At 33.1% G+C, this 22,501-nt stretch overlaps 1 protein-coding gene across 1 annotated transcript; it reads right to left on the bottom strand.

The window, feature by feature from the left end:
- Positions 1 to 17,454: 17,454 nt before the first annotated feature.
- On the bottom strand, positions 17,455 to 18,456 carry LOC131069573 (CASP-like protein 4A4). The gene is made up of 3 exons (XM_058005075.2): positions 18,268 to 18,456; positions 17,889 to 18,003; positions 17,455 to 17,796 (listed from the first exon to the last, which is right to left on the bottom strand). Exons 1-3 carry the CDS (start codon positions 18,435 to 18,437, stop codon positions 17,521 to 17,523), a joined length of 561 nt encoding a protein of 186 aa, XP_057861058.2. The 5' UTR covers positions 18,438 to 18,456; the 3' UTR covers positions 17,455 to 17,520.
- Positions 18,457 to 22,501: the final 4,045 nt, after the last annotated feature.

Genomic DNA, 22,501 nt, shown 5'->3' on the forward strand with positions numbered 1-22,501 from the left:
CTCCCCCTCACTCCATTCCCCTCTCCTTATCCTACTCTCTCTCTCTCTCTCTCTCTCTCTCTCCCTCTCTTCCCATCCCCTTCTCTCTCTATCTCTAACTCTCTCCCTATCCCCCTCTCCTTTTCCCAATCTCTCTCTCTCTCTCTCTCTCTCTCTCTCTCTCTCTCTCTCTCTCTCTCTCTCTCTCTCTCCCTCTCTCCCTCTACTTTTCATAATCTCCCTCTCTCTCCCTCTCCCTCTCCTCTCCTCTCTCTCTCTCTCTCTCTCTCTCTCTCTCTCTCTCTCTCTCTCTTTCTCTCTCTCTCTTTCCCTCTCTCCCTCTCCCTCCATCCCTGTCTCCTTATCCTATTCTCTCTCTCTCTCTCTCTCTCCAAATCTCTCTCCGTTCCCCTCTGCTTATCCTATTCTATCCCTCTCTTCCTATTCTCTCTCTCTCTCTCTCTCTCTCTCTCTCTTTGGTTCCTAGTTCTATATAACCTGTACCGGTTATGCGGAAATAAGACAAAATTTTTTAGTTTTGCATAACCCACGGGTTTCTAAAAAGTATAATGTTCCTCAAAAGCCATGAGGAACTTTTCATTTTTTATTATAAAATATAATGTTCTCAAAACTAGTACGGGTTTTGAGGAACTTTTGATTTTTTATTATAAAATATAATGTTCCTCAAAACTAGTACAGGTTTTGAGGAACTTTTGATTTTTTATTATAAAATATAATGTTCCTCAAAACCCATACTTTGTTTTTGGCTAGGCTTGGTGTTATCAAGCCTAGCACATTTTTGAATTTCCAAAACACGCACAGGTTATGAAAAATTTCATTTTTTTTTGCATGTGGCCACTTTTTTGTTCACCATTTTGGTGCACTTACCCAGAAATGCAATTTGTAAATTTATTTTAAATTTGAAATAGATATTGTACTTTGTAAATTAGTAATACTTCTATGTATTAATTAATTGGAAAATTAATATAAAACTGAAACCCATTTTTGTTATCTGGGCGTTGGAATAGATATACATATTGTACTATGTAAATTAGAAATACTTCCATGTATTCATTAATTGGAAAATCAATACACTGATACAAAAGTGAGACACATTTTTGGGCTGGTTATATTGTGATCCAAACATGAAAACAAATAATAATTTATGTTATTGCTTTTATGAAAATATAATTACATATGTAACAATGTTTCTTGCTTTCAAACATAAAATTACATTTACAATTACATGTGATGATTCACACTATGTTGGCACACCTTCCAAATACTCCCAATATAGCTATCATGCACCTACATGCTACCACATGGATGGAAAACACATAAATCAGCCTCAACAGATGAAATAGTTAACTCGGGTCAATGCAACAAACTCAAACTTCAAAAAATAGTAAGGAAAAAATCAGTCTTCCAGTAAGAACATTTCACCAACTTACCTTTTGCTGTCAAAATTGTAGGCATCTCATCTACTAGTACTAGCATTTGTTCACATTCTTCTAGTAGCTTAATTAACAATACATGAAAATACTCATGACCATGGAGGATGGTTCCCAACTCATCAAATTTTACAAATATTTGTGAAATGGAACTAAAACTATTAGCATCAAATATTTCATGCTCAAGCAAGACTTTTATAAATTTAACTTGACGAGACCAATTTTTTTGGAATCATAACAATCTCACTCATGCATCTTCATGGAATTTGATTGCATCTCTCAATGTTTTTTATCACTCCCAAAATATTTTCGACACTGCCAATGACATTGGATGTCACGTAGTTTAGCAAGTTTGTAATGATCTAACACTGGTGACATGAATTGAGAAGGACATGAAAGTGACACCACCTTATTATACTCCACAAGCAAATCACTGACTCTATTTCTCCATCATCTATTGTCCTTTTTTGAGCCTCTTTGCTCCTTTTGAGCTCTTCTTTCAAACTTTCTACTTCATCCCTAAGGGCCATTAACTCGTAGACTAAATTTCAAGCATCTAATGCCAGTAGCTGAGAAGATGAAGAAGGAAGAGAACTAAAAGTAGCACTAGAACTAGCATATGGAGAAAGGAGGAGTGAAACAACATTTTTATTCTCCTCAAGCAATTCATTGACTCTTTTCTCTCCATCATCTAATGACTGGAAAGACGAAGGAGTAGAAAAAGTAGAACTAGTGTATGGAGAACTTGGAGGAGTGACACCACCTTATAATAATTTGTAAGCAATTTTTAACTTACTAAAATGATCTTGTAGCTTGTCAAAAACTTCCTGATTGTACACTACTTGCATTGCAGATGTGTCACTCATTTTTTTAGCAACCAAGTTGCTAATAAGATCTCCTACCTTCTTTGTAAACTTATGCTTATGCTCATTAGGAAATATTGACCACACTAATAGTGCCTTATATTGGGAGCTACAACATGATTCAAAATACAACTCTTGAGCTTGCTCTTCAGTTGGTAAAGTTGGGAAGTTTGAAGATTCCCTTCTTATGAAATCCAATACAATTGCAAAAAAAAGGTCCCATCCTTCTAGTAACAAACATCCACTATTCCTTACAATACACCTTGCCTCCTCGGGGGTCATATTCAATATATAAAAATTAACTTCCTCTAAGACTTTGGCTATAAATTGATCATTAACTTCTTGGTTCCCTGATGTCAACCTTTCTCTGACCATGATAGAAAATTGCTCCTATTTGTTCTTCAGGACAAAGTCCCTAGTTTCATGTAGCTGCATAAACTTATCATTAGACATGAATGTAGAGCATGCCAATCCTTTGATGTCATCTAATTCCTCTCCTCCTGTTTCAAACTTTATAATCATTTTATCATGATGCTTATCCTCTGATACCATTTGCTTCCTCTCCTCCTATTTCAAACTTTATAAACTTATAATCAGACATGAATGTAAAGAATGTCAATCCTCTGATGTCATTTGCTTCCTCTCCTCCCGTTTCAAACTTTATAATCATTTTATCATGACGTCTATATTCATTGTATGTTGGGTCAAACTTTATTATTTTTTCATTTTCCATTTGTAGCTTAACCCATATCTCTCTTCTCCTCTGAACCTCTACATCAGAAGAAACATTTCTGATTAAGTCCTCAATCTGATCTTGTTCATGATCAAAGCCTTTCAATTTAACCCAACTCTGGTGTGTTGAATAAAGTGTTTAGTATCACAATTTCTGAGTTTTTCAAAAGCCATCTGATATGGCAGTAACTTGAAATATACCAAGTCCAATCCTTCTTTTCTCGTGATCTCAAAATAAGAGAAATATAGATTTTGTGGGATGAAGGATCCCTTCTTGTTATCTCTTAAATGAAACTTGCCAGACTCATTCAACTACCAAATGATTTCTGAAAAATAAATTCTATCTGGTACATCTCTAGGCAAAACATGGGGTTTAATTGGTGCATCGTAAACTCTGGTGACAATGAACCTAGGGTACAAAATTTCCTCACCCTATCAAATAATCTACAATTGACTGGCCAACCCAAATTTTGCATCACAATATTGACAAAGAATTCCTCAAATATGACATAATTAGAATTCTCACAATGCATGGCCCATAAGTACATCCATGCTTGGATCAACAAAATATTTCTCTAATCATCTACCTTTCTCAACTTCAGCTTTGGCCCTCACTGCCAAGCCTTACTTCCGTAATTCAAAATAATGTGGCACAATAAAGAATACCACCTAAAATGAACAATAGGGCTACCCTGCTTGATATCTAGAAGGGATTTGTGAATGCCATTAGAAATGAATGAGGCAAAGTCAAAAAGGGTGTTGGTATATGTGTGCTGAATATCAACAGTCAACATCATCAAATGCACATGCATCTTTGGTCTGTATGTCGATTCCCAACACTTGGAAAACTGCAAAGTAGGTGTTTATAAAATAATTCTAAAAAATTCAAATGATAATCAAAGGGCTCAACACTTGTCCTCCAAAATGAAATAGGCTTCCCTTCCTTCTTCTCCCTTCTATGCAATGGAAACCATTTTACCTTGAAGCTACCTTTGTCCCACTCATATTCCCTTCCCAAATATAGAAAGTCAATAGGCATTTGAGCATTAGGGTTTAACATAAATGTTTCACAAATAGATCCTCTATCAAACCCAACCAACAAAACACCTTTCTATGTGTAGATAGACCTGGTGTCTTGATTATAGCTTTTTGCCACTTCTCTAATTAGATCTACATTGACAAAAACATTTGGGTCGAGAAGCTTTCCCAAATCCAATCTCCATGCATTGTTCATTGGTATTGGGGCTCTACTCTTTTCGTAAGAATACATGAACAATTTCCTTCCACTAATTGGGACGTAAGGATCCCCACAAGATGTTGCCCTGTTCATAAGTATATTTGATACAATACCCATACTCTGGGCATGCTTTCCCCGTTTTGATGATTTGAGCAATTAAGCAATAATATCTTCATCCAAGGCCCTCTTATTATTAGCTCTTTTTGAATTTCAACCCATCTTAATAAAAAATAGGGTTTTATTAAAATGCAGAAACTAGGCTTCCTGAGGAAATTGAATAATCAAAATTTCTTTACACAATTTAATGAATCTTTAGCCTTTAGAATACACAATTTCAACAAATAAGCCATAGAAAATTGAGAAGACCCTTTAGCAGCTAGAAACAAACAAACCCTATGCAAAATCAAACCCTTGCGGTTACAGGTTACTTGTAAATTTGTAATTATTTGCACTGCTTCAATTGATGTGTACACTCACTCTTCTTAGTCCTTAGCTTTCCAATTAGTAATATCAATGGAGACAACCATTGACATGCGAAGAAACAACCTGCAACTAGGTCATTCTTCATAGATTTGAAATTGGACCATTTGATCTTCATCGATGTTATTTGACATGATCACATATAATATGTCCCACCGTATGAATATGTGATAGAATAAAGCAATGTAATCCGATGGAAATTTGAACTTTAAAAAGTCTCACTCCAAGCTGGGGTCCACCTTGACACGTGTCTTAATTCTGGTTATTCTTTGTACGAATTTTGTTTTGTCGGAGCTTAGGCCTAGAATGGGACCTAAAGGTTGGTCCCACATGTGAAAGGACATCAAACGCTCATGGCTCAACCAATTATAATTCATCGCTAAGGCTCTCACAATACAATAGAAAGATGACAATTATCTCGGTTCTTGTAGATGTGGCGTATGAGTCCCACCGAGGATGACGATGCACACTTGGACTAATAAATGAGCTTTCATAATTATAAAGTTGCGATATAAAAACCTTGCAGTGGACGATAAAAATATTAAAACATAAAAGCATAGTAATTGACAAATTGTGTAATATGACCCACCATATGAATATGTGATAGACTAAAGCAATGCGATCCGATGGAAATAAAAATTAAAAAATATTGTTTTTAATGAACTTTAAAAATTACTATGAGCTGGGGTCCACCTTGACAGGTGTCTTAATTCCACTTACACTTTGTACAAATTTTGTTTTGTCAGAACTTAAGCCCCGAATTGGACCTAAAGGCTGGTCCCACATGAGAAAGGACATCCAATGCTCATGGCTCAACCAATTATAATTCATCGCTAGGGATCTCACGATACAATAGAAAGATGACACTTGTCTGAGTTCCTATAGATGTGGCGTATGGGCCCCATCGAGGATGATGATGTACACTTGGACTAATAAACTAGCTTTCATAATTATAATGTTGCAATATAAAAACCTTGTGATAGATGATAAAAATATTAAAAAATAAAAGCATATTAATTGACAAACTATGTAATATTAAGCCGATCTACGGGCCCGTCCTATTGACCTCATTAGCCATAGTATTTACGCTTAACTTGTAGACCATGTGCATAAAATATTCACTTAAGTTATGGCCTTTTTGTTTCCCTTGGAATGTCTTGTTAGGTGGTTTATAGGTGTTGTGGCATAGCGGGGGCTTATGTTTTATGCCATCCCTCGTCAACCTCCAAAGTTCATTTGGCACTTAAGAAAGCACCACGGGGTATCATAATACACAGTAGAAAGTAAGAAATCATATCCCATATAGTCCCTTCATCATGTAGTTATGTCTCGCAGGGTAGTGGGATGTCTATGTTGCTCAGTAAAATTGACATTTACAGAGGTTGGACCGGACTACCAGTCTCCATTATATTCAATGATATTAGGTATTTAGTGTAATTTTGGGGAAAGATTAATGTATACACGATGCACATCAATATCACACAAATTGAAAAATTATTTTAAATAACTGAAATTTGAAGACATCGTTTATAATTTAAATTATGCAACGAATCATGAAAAATTTGAAAATTGCAATTGCATCTCAACATTCATTTATACAGTAAAAAGTATAAAATATCATCAATTAGACAATTACAATTTGCATTTTGCAATATCCGATGGGATTCAATATGAATTGAAGTAAAAACTATAAATACCTAGAAAATGTTGTTTTGTCAATCATTAGTGCCATACAATTCAAAATGCCAATCGAGATCTGACGCTTCGTGTTCTAGAGTTTCTTCTATATCCTCTGAATCATCTTTTTGTGTCTATGTACCTCCACTTAAAATAAAAAATCACTATCATTCATTTCACCACCTTCAATTTCTCCACTAGAAACACTACCAACCTTTGAAGCGTTGCACAATCCTCTCCTCTCACAAATGGAATTCTAGATTGTTAGTGCCCTTACACAAGGAAAACTCTCAACATCATACTTACTTGTATACACCCTCAAACTATTTTCCAAATTATTGTCTAGTTTGTTTCTTGTCTTTGATTTCAAGTATCCCAATGCACTGAAATCTCTTTCATTCTCAACAAATCCTAATATCATGGTTTGACATAAATCAACACGTTTGACAAATTCTGACACTGCATCAGTCAATGTTGTGCTTTAAGTTATTTTTCGCCAAAATGTTGTTATTGATCCTAATCGGTGGGGAATTTCCAATGCCTTAGCCTACTCCATCATTATGGTTGAATATTTGGATGACTGCTCTTAGAGCTTATGTTTAACTAAAATTCCTTCTATTTCTATTTCCTTTCCATCGACATTGCATATGGATTTCTTACAAAAATGATCAATCAAGCACCATAACTTGTTAAAATAATCCTTTCGATTACAATTGAGCCAATAATTAGGATAAACAATAGACATGTCTTCTAATAGTTCATCTTGAGGGAATTGACTTACAATCTCATCTAAAACCTCTCTCACAATATTCTTTAAAGTATCTTTTACAGAATTGACGATTTTGATAACAGTTGCCCTGGTAATAGGTACATCTCTCATTCTACTTGAGTGCTCGCAACCACTAGTAGACATGACATATTGGTGCATTGATATCTCATATACATGTACGCATATAAATAACTCTTTGCTATTGTTAAAATTTAAAAATATCAGGATTTTCTAGATCTATCATCAAATGTCAACTAGCAAATTCTTCCTTTATAAAAGGCTCTTGTGATAGATACATATTATCAAGGGTCATTATTAACTTTCTACGCAAATTAGTATACTATTGAATATACAGAATTATTTCTTGAGCTACTTTCACAAGCTTGCTTGTTTCATTCAAAAGGGGGAGAATACTAGCCAATGTTTTTCATTAGGATAAATAGGTTTTGAGGGGACCAAAAACCCCGTACAATAGGTTTTAAAGGGACCCGAAACCCTTGAATTTTTACAGATCTAGAACCAACAATGGGACACTGCAGATAGAAAGATCAAGCATACCTAGTAGCCAACACTAAACTAATCTCCAACTAGAAAAAAAGATCAAACACTACAAACCATGCTGGCCAAATTAACATATCTAAAAACAGCTAGATCCTAGAGATAGAGAACAAGGGTTTGATTGGCACCCTCAACCAACCAAAGGGGTTTTCCTAGGCACCCTTAATCTGTAGCAGAAACATCAGGTTAACATCAACAAAACCTTCACCTAACCAAAAACAGAGACTGGCTAAACTGGGCCCTTGAAAATTGCCAGCATCCAGCCTGGCTATGAAAAGAGAAAAATACATAGGGGTTTTCCAAGCTCCCTCAACCTTTAGAGTGGGTTTTATAGGGCTCCCACAACTACATAGGGCTTTAAAAAAGCACCAAAAATATTCAACACCAAAATAATTGAACATGTGAATCCTTTAGCCATAACCAACAACATCTGACTCCACCTCGATAGAAGATAAAGCACCTCCAGCCACATCCATCTTCCCCTCCATAGAAGACAGACCCACCTCAATAGGAAATGTTGGAGAAGCCCCAAGATGCAAATAGTAAATCACAAAGCACCAAGCCATGGAGCCATGAAGAAGGTCAGAATAACCCTCAAGAAAAAAGGGTCCAAGATAAGCACAAGGCACATGAAGAAGAATATAACCCAAAACAAGAGACAAAAAGGGTTTTCTATAGGCTCCCTTAACCTTAATCTGAACCAAAGAAATGTATGGGCTACAATATATCTCTCAAAATTACTAAAATCCACCCCATAGGGGTTTAACTGGCTTCCTGAACTAGAAACACTGGGTTTTAGCATGGCTCCCAAAACCATAACAATAAAAGACGAAAGAGAATGCCAAAGGGAAGCAACCAACCAAAAAATTTCCCTACAAATACTCACGAGAAAAACAACCAAGTCCAACTCCACCTCAATAGAAGTTGCAGTCACCTCAATAGATCGCTTAGCAAACAACCCATGAGAAAGCAAACAAGGAAAGAAACAAGAAAAGGCCACCAACCTCAAACCACCTTTCAACAAGGTGTAGAACCAAAACCCCCGCAAAGCTCTCACTGAAAGAAAGTCCCCTAGAACAAGAAAGGGGTTCCTGAAAACCAACCCAAGTGGAAAGCCCGAATAGGGGATGACACCCACAAAAACCCTTGGAAGAGGGACATAGTCATCCACCCAAAACTTGACCCACATGAACCCAAGAGGAATATCGCACCCATCAAGAGTGAGAAACAACATAGCCGCACCTCCACAAAGTGCACCATCAGTGAAGACAACCAAGAGGTGTCCTACCACCATCTCCACAAACCAATCCAAGAAGTCCTCTGAGTCCTCAGTGGAGAATCCTTGTTCCACAACGGGGAGAAAATCCCAGAACACAGGAAAGAGGACCGGAAAAAATGAATCGTCCCCCCCATCACCATCCTCATCAGTAGCACTAGAATCATTTGCCGATGAAACCCCTCCCTGCCCGCTTCCTCTTATGCTCCCTTTCCTGCCCATTGTTGTTTATCGAAAATTAGTAAAATGTTAGAATACCATCCAATGTTAAGAATGTCTCTACATCACTTAACCTATGTAAATTCTCAGAAGCTTTGTTTACCGACCCTTGTCGTTTGTACAATAGTCCAATCAGGGATTTATATTTAGAGAAAACTCTTTCTGTTGGTCCCCGCAAGGAGATCCATTTGGTATTAACATCCTTAAGAAGCTTGTTTCCATTGATTATTCCCTCAAACTTTTTTTGATATTCTACAAATTGTTTGGCACTTTGACAAAAGAATGAGTATAGCTCGCGAACTAGATTTTCAACTCTAGCCATTGAATCAAATTTGCTCATAGTTCTAAAAGCTAAACTAATATGTGAGCCATGCAATGAATGCCAATCATGTATGGTGAAATAGAAGTTTGTAGCTTTGCGCAAAGACCATTCTGATGACCTTGAAATACTAGACATCCATCAGCTCCAACACATACCAAGTTTTTGGCAATTGATAAGTCATGCATACCGTAAACCGTTTTAAAGATTTCTTAACTAACTCAAATATATTTTGCATTGTGGAATTCTCCTTCATTTTAAGGACACAAAGTAAATGAGATTAGCGAACATGTTTCCTTATGATATACACATGCATACATATCGAAGAAGTATTATCTACTATTGTAACTTCATCTAAAGATAACACAATAAAGTTTTACTGGTTAATATTTTCCTTTACGTTATCTTTTTCCACATCAGCAAGACAACTTACCCATTCCCATCTACTATTTTTTGGCCATAACTGAGGAAATATAGGAACATTCAAAAATATTAATAAAGTAGCAAAGTCAAGGTAGTCTGACATAGGACGACCATTTTTCAAAAGATAGAAAACAACACCCAACTGAATAGTTTTTGACTTGAATTTTTCTGACATCATATGTTTGAATTGAGCCTCAATCAAATCTCGACATTTAACATTCTTCTCCTCTCTTCGCATATGCTCTTTATACTCTTCTTCATACTTTACATGTTTACATTCTTCCTTTGTTTTCCATCTAATCACAAATCATTCTTTTCCATCTATGATTTGTTTTTCATACACTTTACCGATATGCTTCTCTATGGTCTTCACTTTTAGCTGCAACTTCTTGTCCCTTTTTAGTTTCCAACTACAAATCGTACACTTGCATTTTGTTGAAGGCTCATATTTGTTTGGATTTGGTGCTTATTCAATGAATAGGTACCTTTACACCCAATCAAAATGAAAATTCCTTGTCATTTCCCAACCGAGGCCTGATTTTGATTTTCCTTTCCTTTTTCCCTTCTGTGTACTTCCAACAACATCGTCTGCACCTTTCTCAACAAAATCATTTGGGTCATTCACATCAACATTACCTGTGGCATTAACATCGACCTCAATTGACTTATTCTGACTATTATGGGAATTCAATTCCATTGGAACATCAGATGTGGAATTGGGATTTGTCTCAATTCTCTCATTTCGATCTTTCTTGGAGGTTTCTCATTCAACAATATTTTTTGTGCATCTATAACTACAGATGTTGTACCTTTGTCTAATGGACCACCAATATTAACATTACCAAAGTATGACCTTATGATTCTATTTATGTGCTTTGATGGCCTCCCTTAACCACTTTCAAGACTCTGGCTGCTCGACATCTCTCAAGAAATACAAACTGAAAGAAATAGAATCTAAGAACTAAGAAGATAAACCCCTGTATCGTGATTACTTAGGCAATGAATGAAACCCTACTAAATATTTTTTAAAAAATGAACTAAAATTCGCAAACTCTACAGATAAATAATCATATCTTATTGAAAAAGAATTTTTCACTCACACTTACAGATTGGTTTTGTCGAAGTCCGTTATATAGAAATGTCTGTAATAGCAAATTATCTATGATCTAAATTGAATATAGAGAGCTCAAAATAGAACAAATTGTGTAAATAAAGTACCAACTTTTGACGGTATTTATACCAATCTAGATTTGGCGAATTCCATGGGGCATTTTTAAATTAATCTTAAATTTTGGCAAATTTAAGTGGGCTATTGGCATCGTTGAGTGAAACTGGGTGAATCTCCCCAGCTAAAGTAATGATATGTTTTGATTTCCAAGGTGATCACAGACCTATTATTACCGTTAAGTTACAACAGGACTGGAGAAAATGGGTCCTCCTAAATGATAACTTACAAAATGGCTAGTGCAATGGGTCCTCCTAAACGATTGTTGTATCGAACTGCTTAGTTGGTATTGGCAAATAAATGGGTGCATGTACATTGGAACATTCAAAGATGTTGGCGAAAAAAATTAAAAAATATGAATGGCCCCCAAAAGATGGTGGCAAAACACTTTGCCTATGGCCCAAAACACATTAAAATTGGGCGAATGGGAGAAAGACCCTTGATCATCATATTCACCAATTTCAAAATACCTGATCCCGACTATTCACCAATTGGAAAAAATTCGCTACAAAAATTTACGCTGGTCAAGTGTAATAAAGATAGCCTCAAATGTCCAATCATAACTATTTGAAGATCCATTCAAACCGTAGCAATTTGAGGATATATCCAAACCTTCAAAGGCTCTATCAAGTATACAATGGATGGCTCCAAAATCACAAAAAATGTTTGACACATATGTTATCATGATTAAAATATAACAATATTGACTTTAAGATCAATGATGAACCTACATACCTTAAAAAATAAAACACACTCTTATTTACTTTATTACTAAAAAAACAAAAAAACTCCAAATATCTCCATTTAACACTTTACACAATAGCATATAATGTAAAGAAAATCAAAAGTTCAACATTTCCTTTGCTTACAACACCAAATCAAACTACCAACATTATTGGAAAATCCTATCTTTTTATTGCATTCAAACTTATGTGCATCTTTTTCTTTCAAAACAATTATCTAGTTGTGATTGATAAAATCTGCAAATGTAAAGCGCATTACCCGACTATCTTTACTTCCTTAGGCCCTTCAAAGAGCACTGACATCCATAATTTTGTTACACTTTCTTTGACTTCTTTCTTATTCTTCATACCTTACAACAATGAAATGTTTTTGTAAAATAATCGTGCCATTCTTCCCAAGACAAAGATCAAACTTTCAACCTTAATTGGATTGCTTCTTCAAATCGCATCATGCAAGAAAAATTACTGAGGCACAAGACACCATTTAATTGAAACCAAATGTAACTGACACTCCAATAGAATAATCCCATGCAACTCGCTTGTGATGGGCGGTAAATAGCAGTCATAAATATCAAATGAATTATAGGAGGGTCTATCTAATTAAATTGTCTCGAGCAAATGTTAGGCTGCTGCTAGGAATTTATTGATCAAATTGGCAATTCAATGGAATACCCATTCAAAATGAAAAATATCATGATTTATAACATCCAACAAACTCTTTGCTACCACTTCCAGTGTACATCACCATTTAATACGATTATCTCGTATTCTTCACAAAGCACAAGATGTTAGGAATGTGAAGTCTAATGGTTATATGAGTCTTTGCATTCTCTATCTTTTTGTTTCATATCTGAATAAATGTATAAATAGACATGTATAGTCATGTATTGGATATCAGTTAATAGAAAACATTTCCCTGTTCGAGAGTGGATGCAGTCTTTATGGTGAACCACTATAAATTAGTGTTTTTTGTCCCTTGTCTTTGTGTGTTTATCTCAGTATTTTAGTTTCTGTTGTTTTGTGTTTTATTATTATTTTCTCTATTCGTTTCAAATTAACAATTGGTATCAGAGCCGTGGTTCAATTGAGTAGAGATGGAAGAAGAAGAAGGAGGTGATATGGAAGAGAGAATCAACTAAGAAGAGTGGTGTCGAGCTCTAATGTCTTGGTCTTGTGGTTTGGAGAATTTTATGATGAAGTTGGAGCTGTTTATCCTACCTCTGATTTGCCTTCATGTAAGATTTTGGCTAATGAGACTGATATTGTCATTGAAGAATTTCTAGATAATTTAGAAAATGTTGAGAGTGATATTGTGCAAGTGACAGCTGAAACGAAGCACCATATATATTGTTGGGAATGTGAAGCCCAACGGTCATATGACTCTTCGCATTCCCAATCTCTTCGTTTCATACCTGAATAAATGTATATATAGACATACATAGTCGTGTACTGAATATCAGTTAATAGAAAAGATATCCATGCTTAAAAATAGATATAGCTTTTATGATGAACCACTATAAATTCGTGTCTCTTATCCCTTGTTTTTGTTTTTGTGTGTTCTCTATATTTTAGTTTCTCTGCTGTTTTGTGTTTTTTTATTACTTTTTGGTGTTCGTTTCAAATTAACACAAGATACAGCAATGCTCTAATTTTACGCAGCCACAATATCTTTCTTTCACACGAGCCTAGAGACACTTTCATTGTACCAATTTCTAATGTCAATATCAGTAAGTTTTATTGCTCCCCAATAGGAAATGGAGTGGCACATTCTCTAAGCCCACGCCATAGAATCAAAGTATCAGATATCCATCGCTACATCTGATCTCCATTGTGCCAATCTTTAGCATTTACAAGAGCGGGAAATAGAAATTTCGAACACCTATCTCAGAAAAAATTACAAATATCTTCCATTTCTACCTTCTTATATACCATGTCAGTCTCCTATCACATTCAACTTCATACCATCTTTGTTGTGGTTGTCGATATACACAGTCAGAGGAACACGTAATGCACGTAATGCTCTGATACCATACGAGGGCAAAAGATACCATATGAGGGCAAAAGATCAATTGATATGATTTGATGAATACCAAAAGTATTTAAAATAGACAGAGTAAAGTTGACATAGCTGAAATCGTTAAGTACTTTCCTGTTCACCATAACCACTGCTAACTACCTAATTAAACAATGTAATAGTAATAGATACCTAGATATTAGCGTTAAAACACGTGCAATAAAGATAGAGTTTTAGGCCTCACTAATAAAATGTAGAACATAATTTCAATATGAAGATGAATCCTCCAAATGTTGTTCAAGGATCTCTAGGTCAATACCAAACTATTATGAATGATCATGTGGAGAAGGAAAAAGGGGTTTAAAAGTGGCCTTATGATATATAAAGAAGATGATGCAACTTTATAAGAGAAATCATTAAGAAGAAAATGAATATTGTCAATAGTGTCCTCCAAGTTAACAAGATATGAATTAAAAAATCCATACAATGTTTATCATGTACTCATCCCAAGTAGTTGTATGTGAAAGATGATATATGTCTAACTACAAAGAATCATTATGAGACATTATTATGGAAACACTAGTATCATTAGTAGTAATATGAGATTGAGGAGATGAAATAATAGTACATATCTCTAGAACCTCTATTGATGAAATAATATGACGATTTAAATGACCATTTTGTATCTGCTTAAAAGTGTCCACACTAGATGCTTAAGTGTGCACTTCTGCCAAAAGAGTAATAGGAGAAAAATATGAGAAGGTGTCCACTTAAGATTGATGATCCATGTCCATATATATAGTAATATCTCTACTACATAAATCTTGAACAATCATATAATCTAGTGTAAAATCACAACTCTTCCTCACCCCACCATGTGTGATGTGATAAATAGGAAGGGTATTAGATGACAATGAAGGAACATTGAGAACATCATTAAATGATCATTTGTGCATTTTTATAGACCCTTTCCAACAAACATACATATATGATTTATTATCCATTAGGATGTGTGGTGATGAAAAAGATAAAAAATAGAGCATACTTTGTGATGAAGACTTATGATGTCAAGCTTTAGAATCAAGTATACATCTCTTTGATTTAGACTCTTCAACTTCAGAAAATGATTTTGCCTTCTTTTCACTAACTTTGAATGATAAGAAGATGATTAATCTATTGTCATAGTTGAAGGAACATTGATGTGATTCTTCACTAAAAGATGCTTCAACTCATTGATTTATTTTGAATAGCATTGATGTTCACTATATTCGAGTTTCTAGTGATATACACACGTAAGATTTTCTTTCTGTGATTGTTCCCCTGTGACATAATCAAAATCTAATTGTACTCTATCATTACGTAGTTTATTTCTCTATAGGATTCCTCATTTTTTACATACCTTAGGATCAATAGCCATCAATTATTATGACATAGAAAACTTGAGGGGATCCATTTGAATTATCTTGCCTTCTTCTTTGATCATTAATCTCAGTGATATAATCTTGGATATCACCAAAACCATTTGGATCAAGGTTCATCAATTCATTATTATTTTGATAACTCTTAGCATCATCAATTTGACCATCTAAATTAGAAAGTTTTTTCAAATCCTCCTTAGGTATATTACACTTTTGCACAATGATTTGGATAGCAAGTGAAATAGATAAAATAAATAGTCAAGACCTTTTTCATGTTCATTTGGCCATACACTCTTTTTCTTAGCATTTGTTGATTCTAGTCCAGTTTCTAATACATGTCGAATATAACCTTCATTCCTTAAGTGGCTCTACATCAACTATTTCTAGGATAAATTTTTGTAAGGACTTAGTTGAGGGGATCCTGAGCTTCTTTAAGCAAACAATTGAATAACACATTGCAACAAAAAGAATTGAAAGCAAACAAAATAATAATATTACCACCCAAATATCAATGATCCCTCCTAAAAACATATTACCTTGAAATTTTATACACATTACAATTACAAGTATTGTAGGAATAATGCACATAATCCTAGGATTAACTCGATAATATTTTATATTTTATATTTCCTAGTTGCACTAAATTTTGACTTGTCATTTAGAAGATGAATTGAATAGTCATTTTCATATTGTTAAATATGAATATATTGATTGAATTTTCATTTTCATATTGTTAAATTTTTCATTGTGTATTTTTCAAGTTGTCCAAGTCATATTCATTTTTCAATCTTTTCTTACATTAGATTCTTAGGCCTGGCATATTAATTAATCTACTCCTATCACACTTATTCTTTTTGTACCACATATTCAAAAAGTCCTATTTGTGGAAGATTTGGGTTTTGCACCCATTTTATTGTTCCCATAAAATAAAGGATTTAGAGGTTCAAACTTCACCCATGACAAACAAATTGCTCTTAAACTAATTCTAAAGAAATACACAAACAAAAAAGTCCTATTAAAGTTGTAAGATAGTCTAGATTTTAAAATCTTCAACCAAAATATGCATCATAAAGCATAGAGATAAATACATCTTATATACTTTCCATTCACTTTCTTAAATCAACATTTAAGTTAATGTGTTAGCAATTAGTTAGATTAACATAAGTTAAGTCTAATAAAACATATTTTCTTTTAATAATAAACTCTAGTTTCTTACTTTCCAAATTATATACCGAAAAAGTTTTTCATGATAAATTTAATTGAATGCTGAAATTAATTATTCTTGAACATCAAATAATTCAACATTAAATTTTTTATTAGAAAACAAATAATAATTATTATTAACTAAACTATAATAAAACGTAAAATTGTTATTAATTATTTAAAATTGAAATAAAACTTAGTATATTGTTCAGTCAGTTACATTACATTGATTTGATTTCACAGAGAAACATTACATCCAAATATGTATCCGTAAAGTAAAGTTGCAGAAAAATATTGGTAAAATAGAAGGAAATGGTTTCTACTTTGCAACAATCATTGTGTATTTTATTGCATAGACATATTTAATGGTTGTACACATCTACTAACCACGTAGAATAAATCCCATGCTTTCAGGCTTTGCATTAATTTAATTGTTTTAGATCAATATTTTTTGGGTTAGGTTTAATCATTGACCAGATTTATAATTAAATGATAGCAACGTTATTTAAAATAGTTTTACACATAACTTTTAAAATATAGAAAAAAACATACAGTATATAGATTAGACCTCAATGTTATCTCTATAGACTGATTTGGAATCAGTCCCAGTAAAAGTAGAAGAATTTTGAGAAGGGCGCTTCCTTACTACTTAATATTAATATTGTGAGCACATAGAATAAAGCCCATGCTTTCAGGCTTTGCATTAATTTAATTGTTTTAGAATACTTTTTGGGGTTAGGTTTAATAGTTGACCAGATTTATAATTGAATGATAATAACGTTGTTATTTGTTTAAAATAGTTCTACACAAAATTTGAAAAATAAATATAAAACATAGAGTCTATAGATTAGACCTCAATGTTATCTCTATAGACTGATTTGAAATCAGTCCCTGTAAAAGTAGAAAGAAATTTGAACTGGGCTCTAATTCCTTACTACTTAATATCAATATTGTGAGCACGGATTTCCTGATCAGCAATATTACACAAAATTGTGGTATACAAGTAACAGGAGAGGCTGTAGGCTGACATAACTGCACAGGCTGCAATCACCACAAATCCCATAAGTTGCATACTCACAGATGCTGATGCATACAGGAGAAACTTTTTCACATTATTATCATATATCTCTCCCGCTCTAAAGATTTCTTTTGTTAACATTATGCAGCCTATGCCCGAGGAAGCACTAGATAAAATTATGTAGGTCATCACCTGTTCCATCACAATCATAACCATTCATTTCAGATGTCTAGAAAACTTCACTGTAAACCTTCTTCAAATTTACTTTGGGATAAAACACAGACCTGATCGAAGATAAAGCTTAGATAGTAACAATATCCTCCAGACAGGCCAGCAAGAATTTGAATAATTCGTATAGTGTAATAGACACAGCTTAACTCGTTAGCAACTATAACATATCTGCAATGCTAAAAAAAAACACATTTAGCCCTAAAACAGGCTCTTGGACAGTTCAATCAGAAATAATAATTTAAAAACAAAGAGTAGATGTGTGAATGATAGCTTTTGGTTTTCAATCTAGAGCTTTTAGATCGGTGATCTATTATCAAGAAGATGAAGAGAATGATCGAAAAATATACACAATTAAAACCAAAAACAATCATTCATACAACTATTTCATAAATTGTGAAAAATGCATGTTAACTATCAAAGCAGTATGTAAACCTGAATGGCTTGTAATTATTGAAATGGTATTCGAAGCTTGTGCTGTAGTCCTCAAGACTGAGTGAAGATTTATAATTGGTGCTACTGATTACCATTAGAACTAATGAGATAAGAGAAAACCCCAAAGCCACGATTCTCAGAATCAGATTTGATTTCACAGTGGTCTTCATTGTCACGATCTGTCAAAGGCTGTGGTACCATGTATTCATTCTATTCTCTCTTGGTGTGGTATATATAAAACAGATTGGTGTTGTGTTGATTTTGTATTGGGTGAATTTGTTTAAGCTATATGAATCACGTTTGGTGACTGACCCATATTCCCTTTCTATAATGTTTAGAGGAGTCATGTTAACCCTCTAATAAACTAACGAAATATTGACTTTTTATGGTAATAAGGAGCATAGTTTTTACAGTTTTAGGTGGTTCTGCATTTTATATTCCCTAAATATAGGAGGAATTGTAGGGTCAATTGATAACTAACCCTCAGAGTCTCTGAATAAATAATTGATCACTCTGCTTGTGGCTTTCATTTGAAATATATATAATATTATCCTTTTCACGTTCTGTTTTGCTGACGTGATGTTTTCTTTTCCTGTATTTGTATGTGAAGCTGTAATGATCGTCCATAAAATATATTTTGGTTTGGTGTTGTTAGATGGAGTGGGTAGAACCTCTGGATATGATGTCAATGCATTCGTTAATTTTAGGTGGCAGATTCTCACTCATTTCAATCCACTGAAAAAGTCCAATCACTTGAGTGTCATGGAAAATCAATTTTTTTTTTTGGTAATGAGATTAGCTAAGGTTTTCTTCTGGTTAGTAGAATGGTTTGTATGACTCGGAGTAAAATAATCCTTTTAAGAAAAGTAGAATCGTTTTGATAACTAAAGATGCCAAGCTCAGAGGATCCGCACAGACATCAGCAGGAGTTTAAACTTTATAACTGAATGCTTGTCCACAATAACACTACTAAAATCTGAATTCATGATCAAAATTAAGTTGATACCCTAATTAACTATTCATGATTGCGACCCAATTCCAACTCAATGACTATTCAATCTTGATTTAAATGTGTGCCTTTCACATCCATATATGTTATACGGATAAGTTTCATATGAATTTAAAAATATTATAGCATTGCATGAGTAGTGTAACCGACTAGACACTCCTCCATTATGATATGTTTGATCAATTCTGGTAAACGGTATATATGCAAGATGGCATCTTTATGGGTCAATTATTATTTTAAAAAGCTGATTGTACCTACACTACTAGATAAATTTAATCTATTATATAAAAATAACAATCCACTGAATTTAATTATAAATTTAAAAAGGCTTTTTTTTTTTTTTTTTTTGAGGAATTGATATTTTTTTTTTGTGAAAAATTGTATATGCATGTTTTTAATTATTTATTTATTTGTTTTCAATTCACTTTAATTGCACTGGTCTTAATCTAATGACCAATGCATAAGTTGGTATACTTTTTCATGGAAGTTGACAAAGAATCTTATTTTGGCCTTATTCCATCTCTACATATATCAAGAGTTTCAACTTCCACCATTCACCATCAGAGTTCAAATTCACCAGTGTTGAATTTGATTAGAGTCTTTTTACACTTGAGACCTAAATCTCAAACTTATTTTTTTTTAAAGGCATATATATCTCTTTCTCTTACAAACCATTATGAGTTGACCAAAGTGTGAATGATTCCGAATTGTACTCTACAATGTTGTGTAAAAAGATATGCCCTAATTTATTTGCACATCATCAAGGATCATTCACATGAGAGCTTCATTATAACACCCTAACCACATTATTAGCTTGCATCACCATCCTAGTCATATTGCACTCTTTATTTTGTCTCTAACTCTTATACAATATAAATAAATTGACCCACCTATGGGTACCAAATAAGAACCGATCTCTTTGTAATAAGATTTTCATTGGTGTCCTTAGAAACCATTCCTCTTTAGACATAGGTATAACAAGCAGAGGAAAATAATTTTTAATTATATATTATTGCAAGATCAAATTGGTGATTTTGGATTATGATTATATGTATGTTTTAGTTCTACATATACCGGGCTTGGCTTGTGTCACAACATTATACTTAATATATAATAAATAATTTACTGTTTTAAATATTTCCATTTATTAGATACCAAATCCCAAGCATAATGGCTACCTTATTTTGACATTTGTCATAGGATTGATAATATTAAAGGGAGAACCGAGTATATTTATTTATACATATTTAAGTATCACATTGATTTAAGTACCTTTGTAATATAACTTATCCTTTCTAGCTCCAAATCATAGGGATTGCTAATCTTAATTTAATATTTTATATTAATTATAGTAAAATATTATATTTTCATATACATTATAGTAGTGAACCTAACATTCCTATACATAGTAGTGTTTTTCCTCAAAAATTTCTTCTATTATTCAGTAGATTTTTAGATCTGAATTTTGGTCATTCAATAGATTTTTAGATTTTTTTTTGGTGATTCTTGTTTGATATCTCATTAGGCTTTAGGTCCACTCTTTGTTTAAGTGTCTTAAATTTTGGACCCTTATTGTTTGATAATTATTTGATCTCCATATTATATATTTTATCATAGATTATCATGGTATATTTTCAGATGATAAGGACAATTCTATTCTTTGAATTCTCATTATCTTGCATCAATTACTTTTTATCCTTTACCTTCATTAATTCGTTGTGTGAAATAATTGAATGGTAATCCTATTGTTCTTGCTTAGAAAAACCATAATAGTCTATTAAATTCAATTTTGTGGGATGAAAAATTTGATTGGTATATTAGATGTATTTTATGATTCACATATTACAAATTTGGAGTATGCACTGAAGGAAATTCATAGATCTTCTTGACGATAGTTATATCACAACTATTTCTCAAACAATTATTGTATTTGGAGATTGGTCTATATGATTTTCAATATAGTCCTAGTTTGTCACCTTATCTATTGATTGGGCATGTACCTAATTTCATTATGGAATTATCATCTTCCACTAATATGGCAACACATTAGAAATGTTTAGAAATATCATCATACAATTTCATCCTTCTTCCTATCAATTAATATATGAAATAGGAAGCATTCATGCATTTATACTTGGTTTTTTCTTCCCAAGGTGAGGAATGTTGCTTGTAGGCATTGGAACATATTTTTTTTCTCAATATTCTACCATTTTTCAAAGAGACTAGACATTATGGGTGGCTACATATGGTAGCAAATATTATGTTAATAGTTTAGTTTGTAGGATAGAATAATAAAGAAACAAATATATATTAGCTATCAAGTGTCAAATCAAGAGATGTGTATGATTATCTATTTAACAAGTAACTATAAGTACAAAAAACTTCCGCTCACAAGAATTTATCCACTATGAACCACTACCATACTTCTAGTTCTTTCCATGATTATTTGGTCAATCCTTTCTACCATCCGTTTCCATTTCTATTGAGGAGTGTACTAAGTAACTATTTTATCTAATAATACTTGAATGCTTACAAAAATTAATCAAATTCTTTAGAATAGTGCCCCCCCTCAATTTTTTAGATCTAAAAACCATTATCTTATAATTCAATTGTTGTTTAACTAAGACTTTAAAGTCCTTACATGCTGTGTAAAAATCATATTTATGTTTCATATAATAAATCCAAGTAAAAATTAAAACATCATCAATGAAAGATATAAAATATCAAATTTTCTAGCAGAATCAATAGATAAAAGAACTAATGTATCAAAATGAATAATTTATAATTTACTCTCAACTTTATAACTCCATCAAGGGAAATATTTTCTATTGTGTTTACCAAACACACAATATTCACATAAATAGAAATTTTCATTTAGATTAAAATTTTTCATTATCTTAATTGTTTTTTTATCTGAGTGGTTTTTAAACTAGTTTAACTAATGTGGCTCAATAAATGATTCCACAATATACATATATTTTCAATTTTCTTTCTTACATTGGTATAATTAAAAATAGTGACAAAATCTAGTCTAAACAGACTTCCCAATATTGTCTTTCTCACAATCACCAAACTCTCTCTCCCCAATTTATTATCATGTTTATTAAATGTTACATTTAATCCAAAATCTATCAACTTAATTACCAAATTTAATTTTGAGTAAATTCAAGAATAGTAGAGAGGATATTTCCCATCACTAAAACATAATTGTACTTTTCCTTATCA

This window comes from Cryptomeria japonica, chromosome 3 (genome assembly GCF_030272615.1).
Source record: "Cryptomeria japonica chromosome 3, Sugi_1.0, whole genome shotgun sequence".
NCBI classification, from domain to species: domain Eukaryota; kingdom Viridiplantae; phylum Streptophyta; class Pinopsida; order Cupressales; family Cupressaceae; genus Cryptomeria; species Cryptomeria japonica.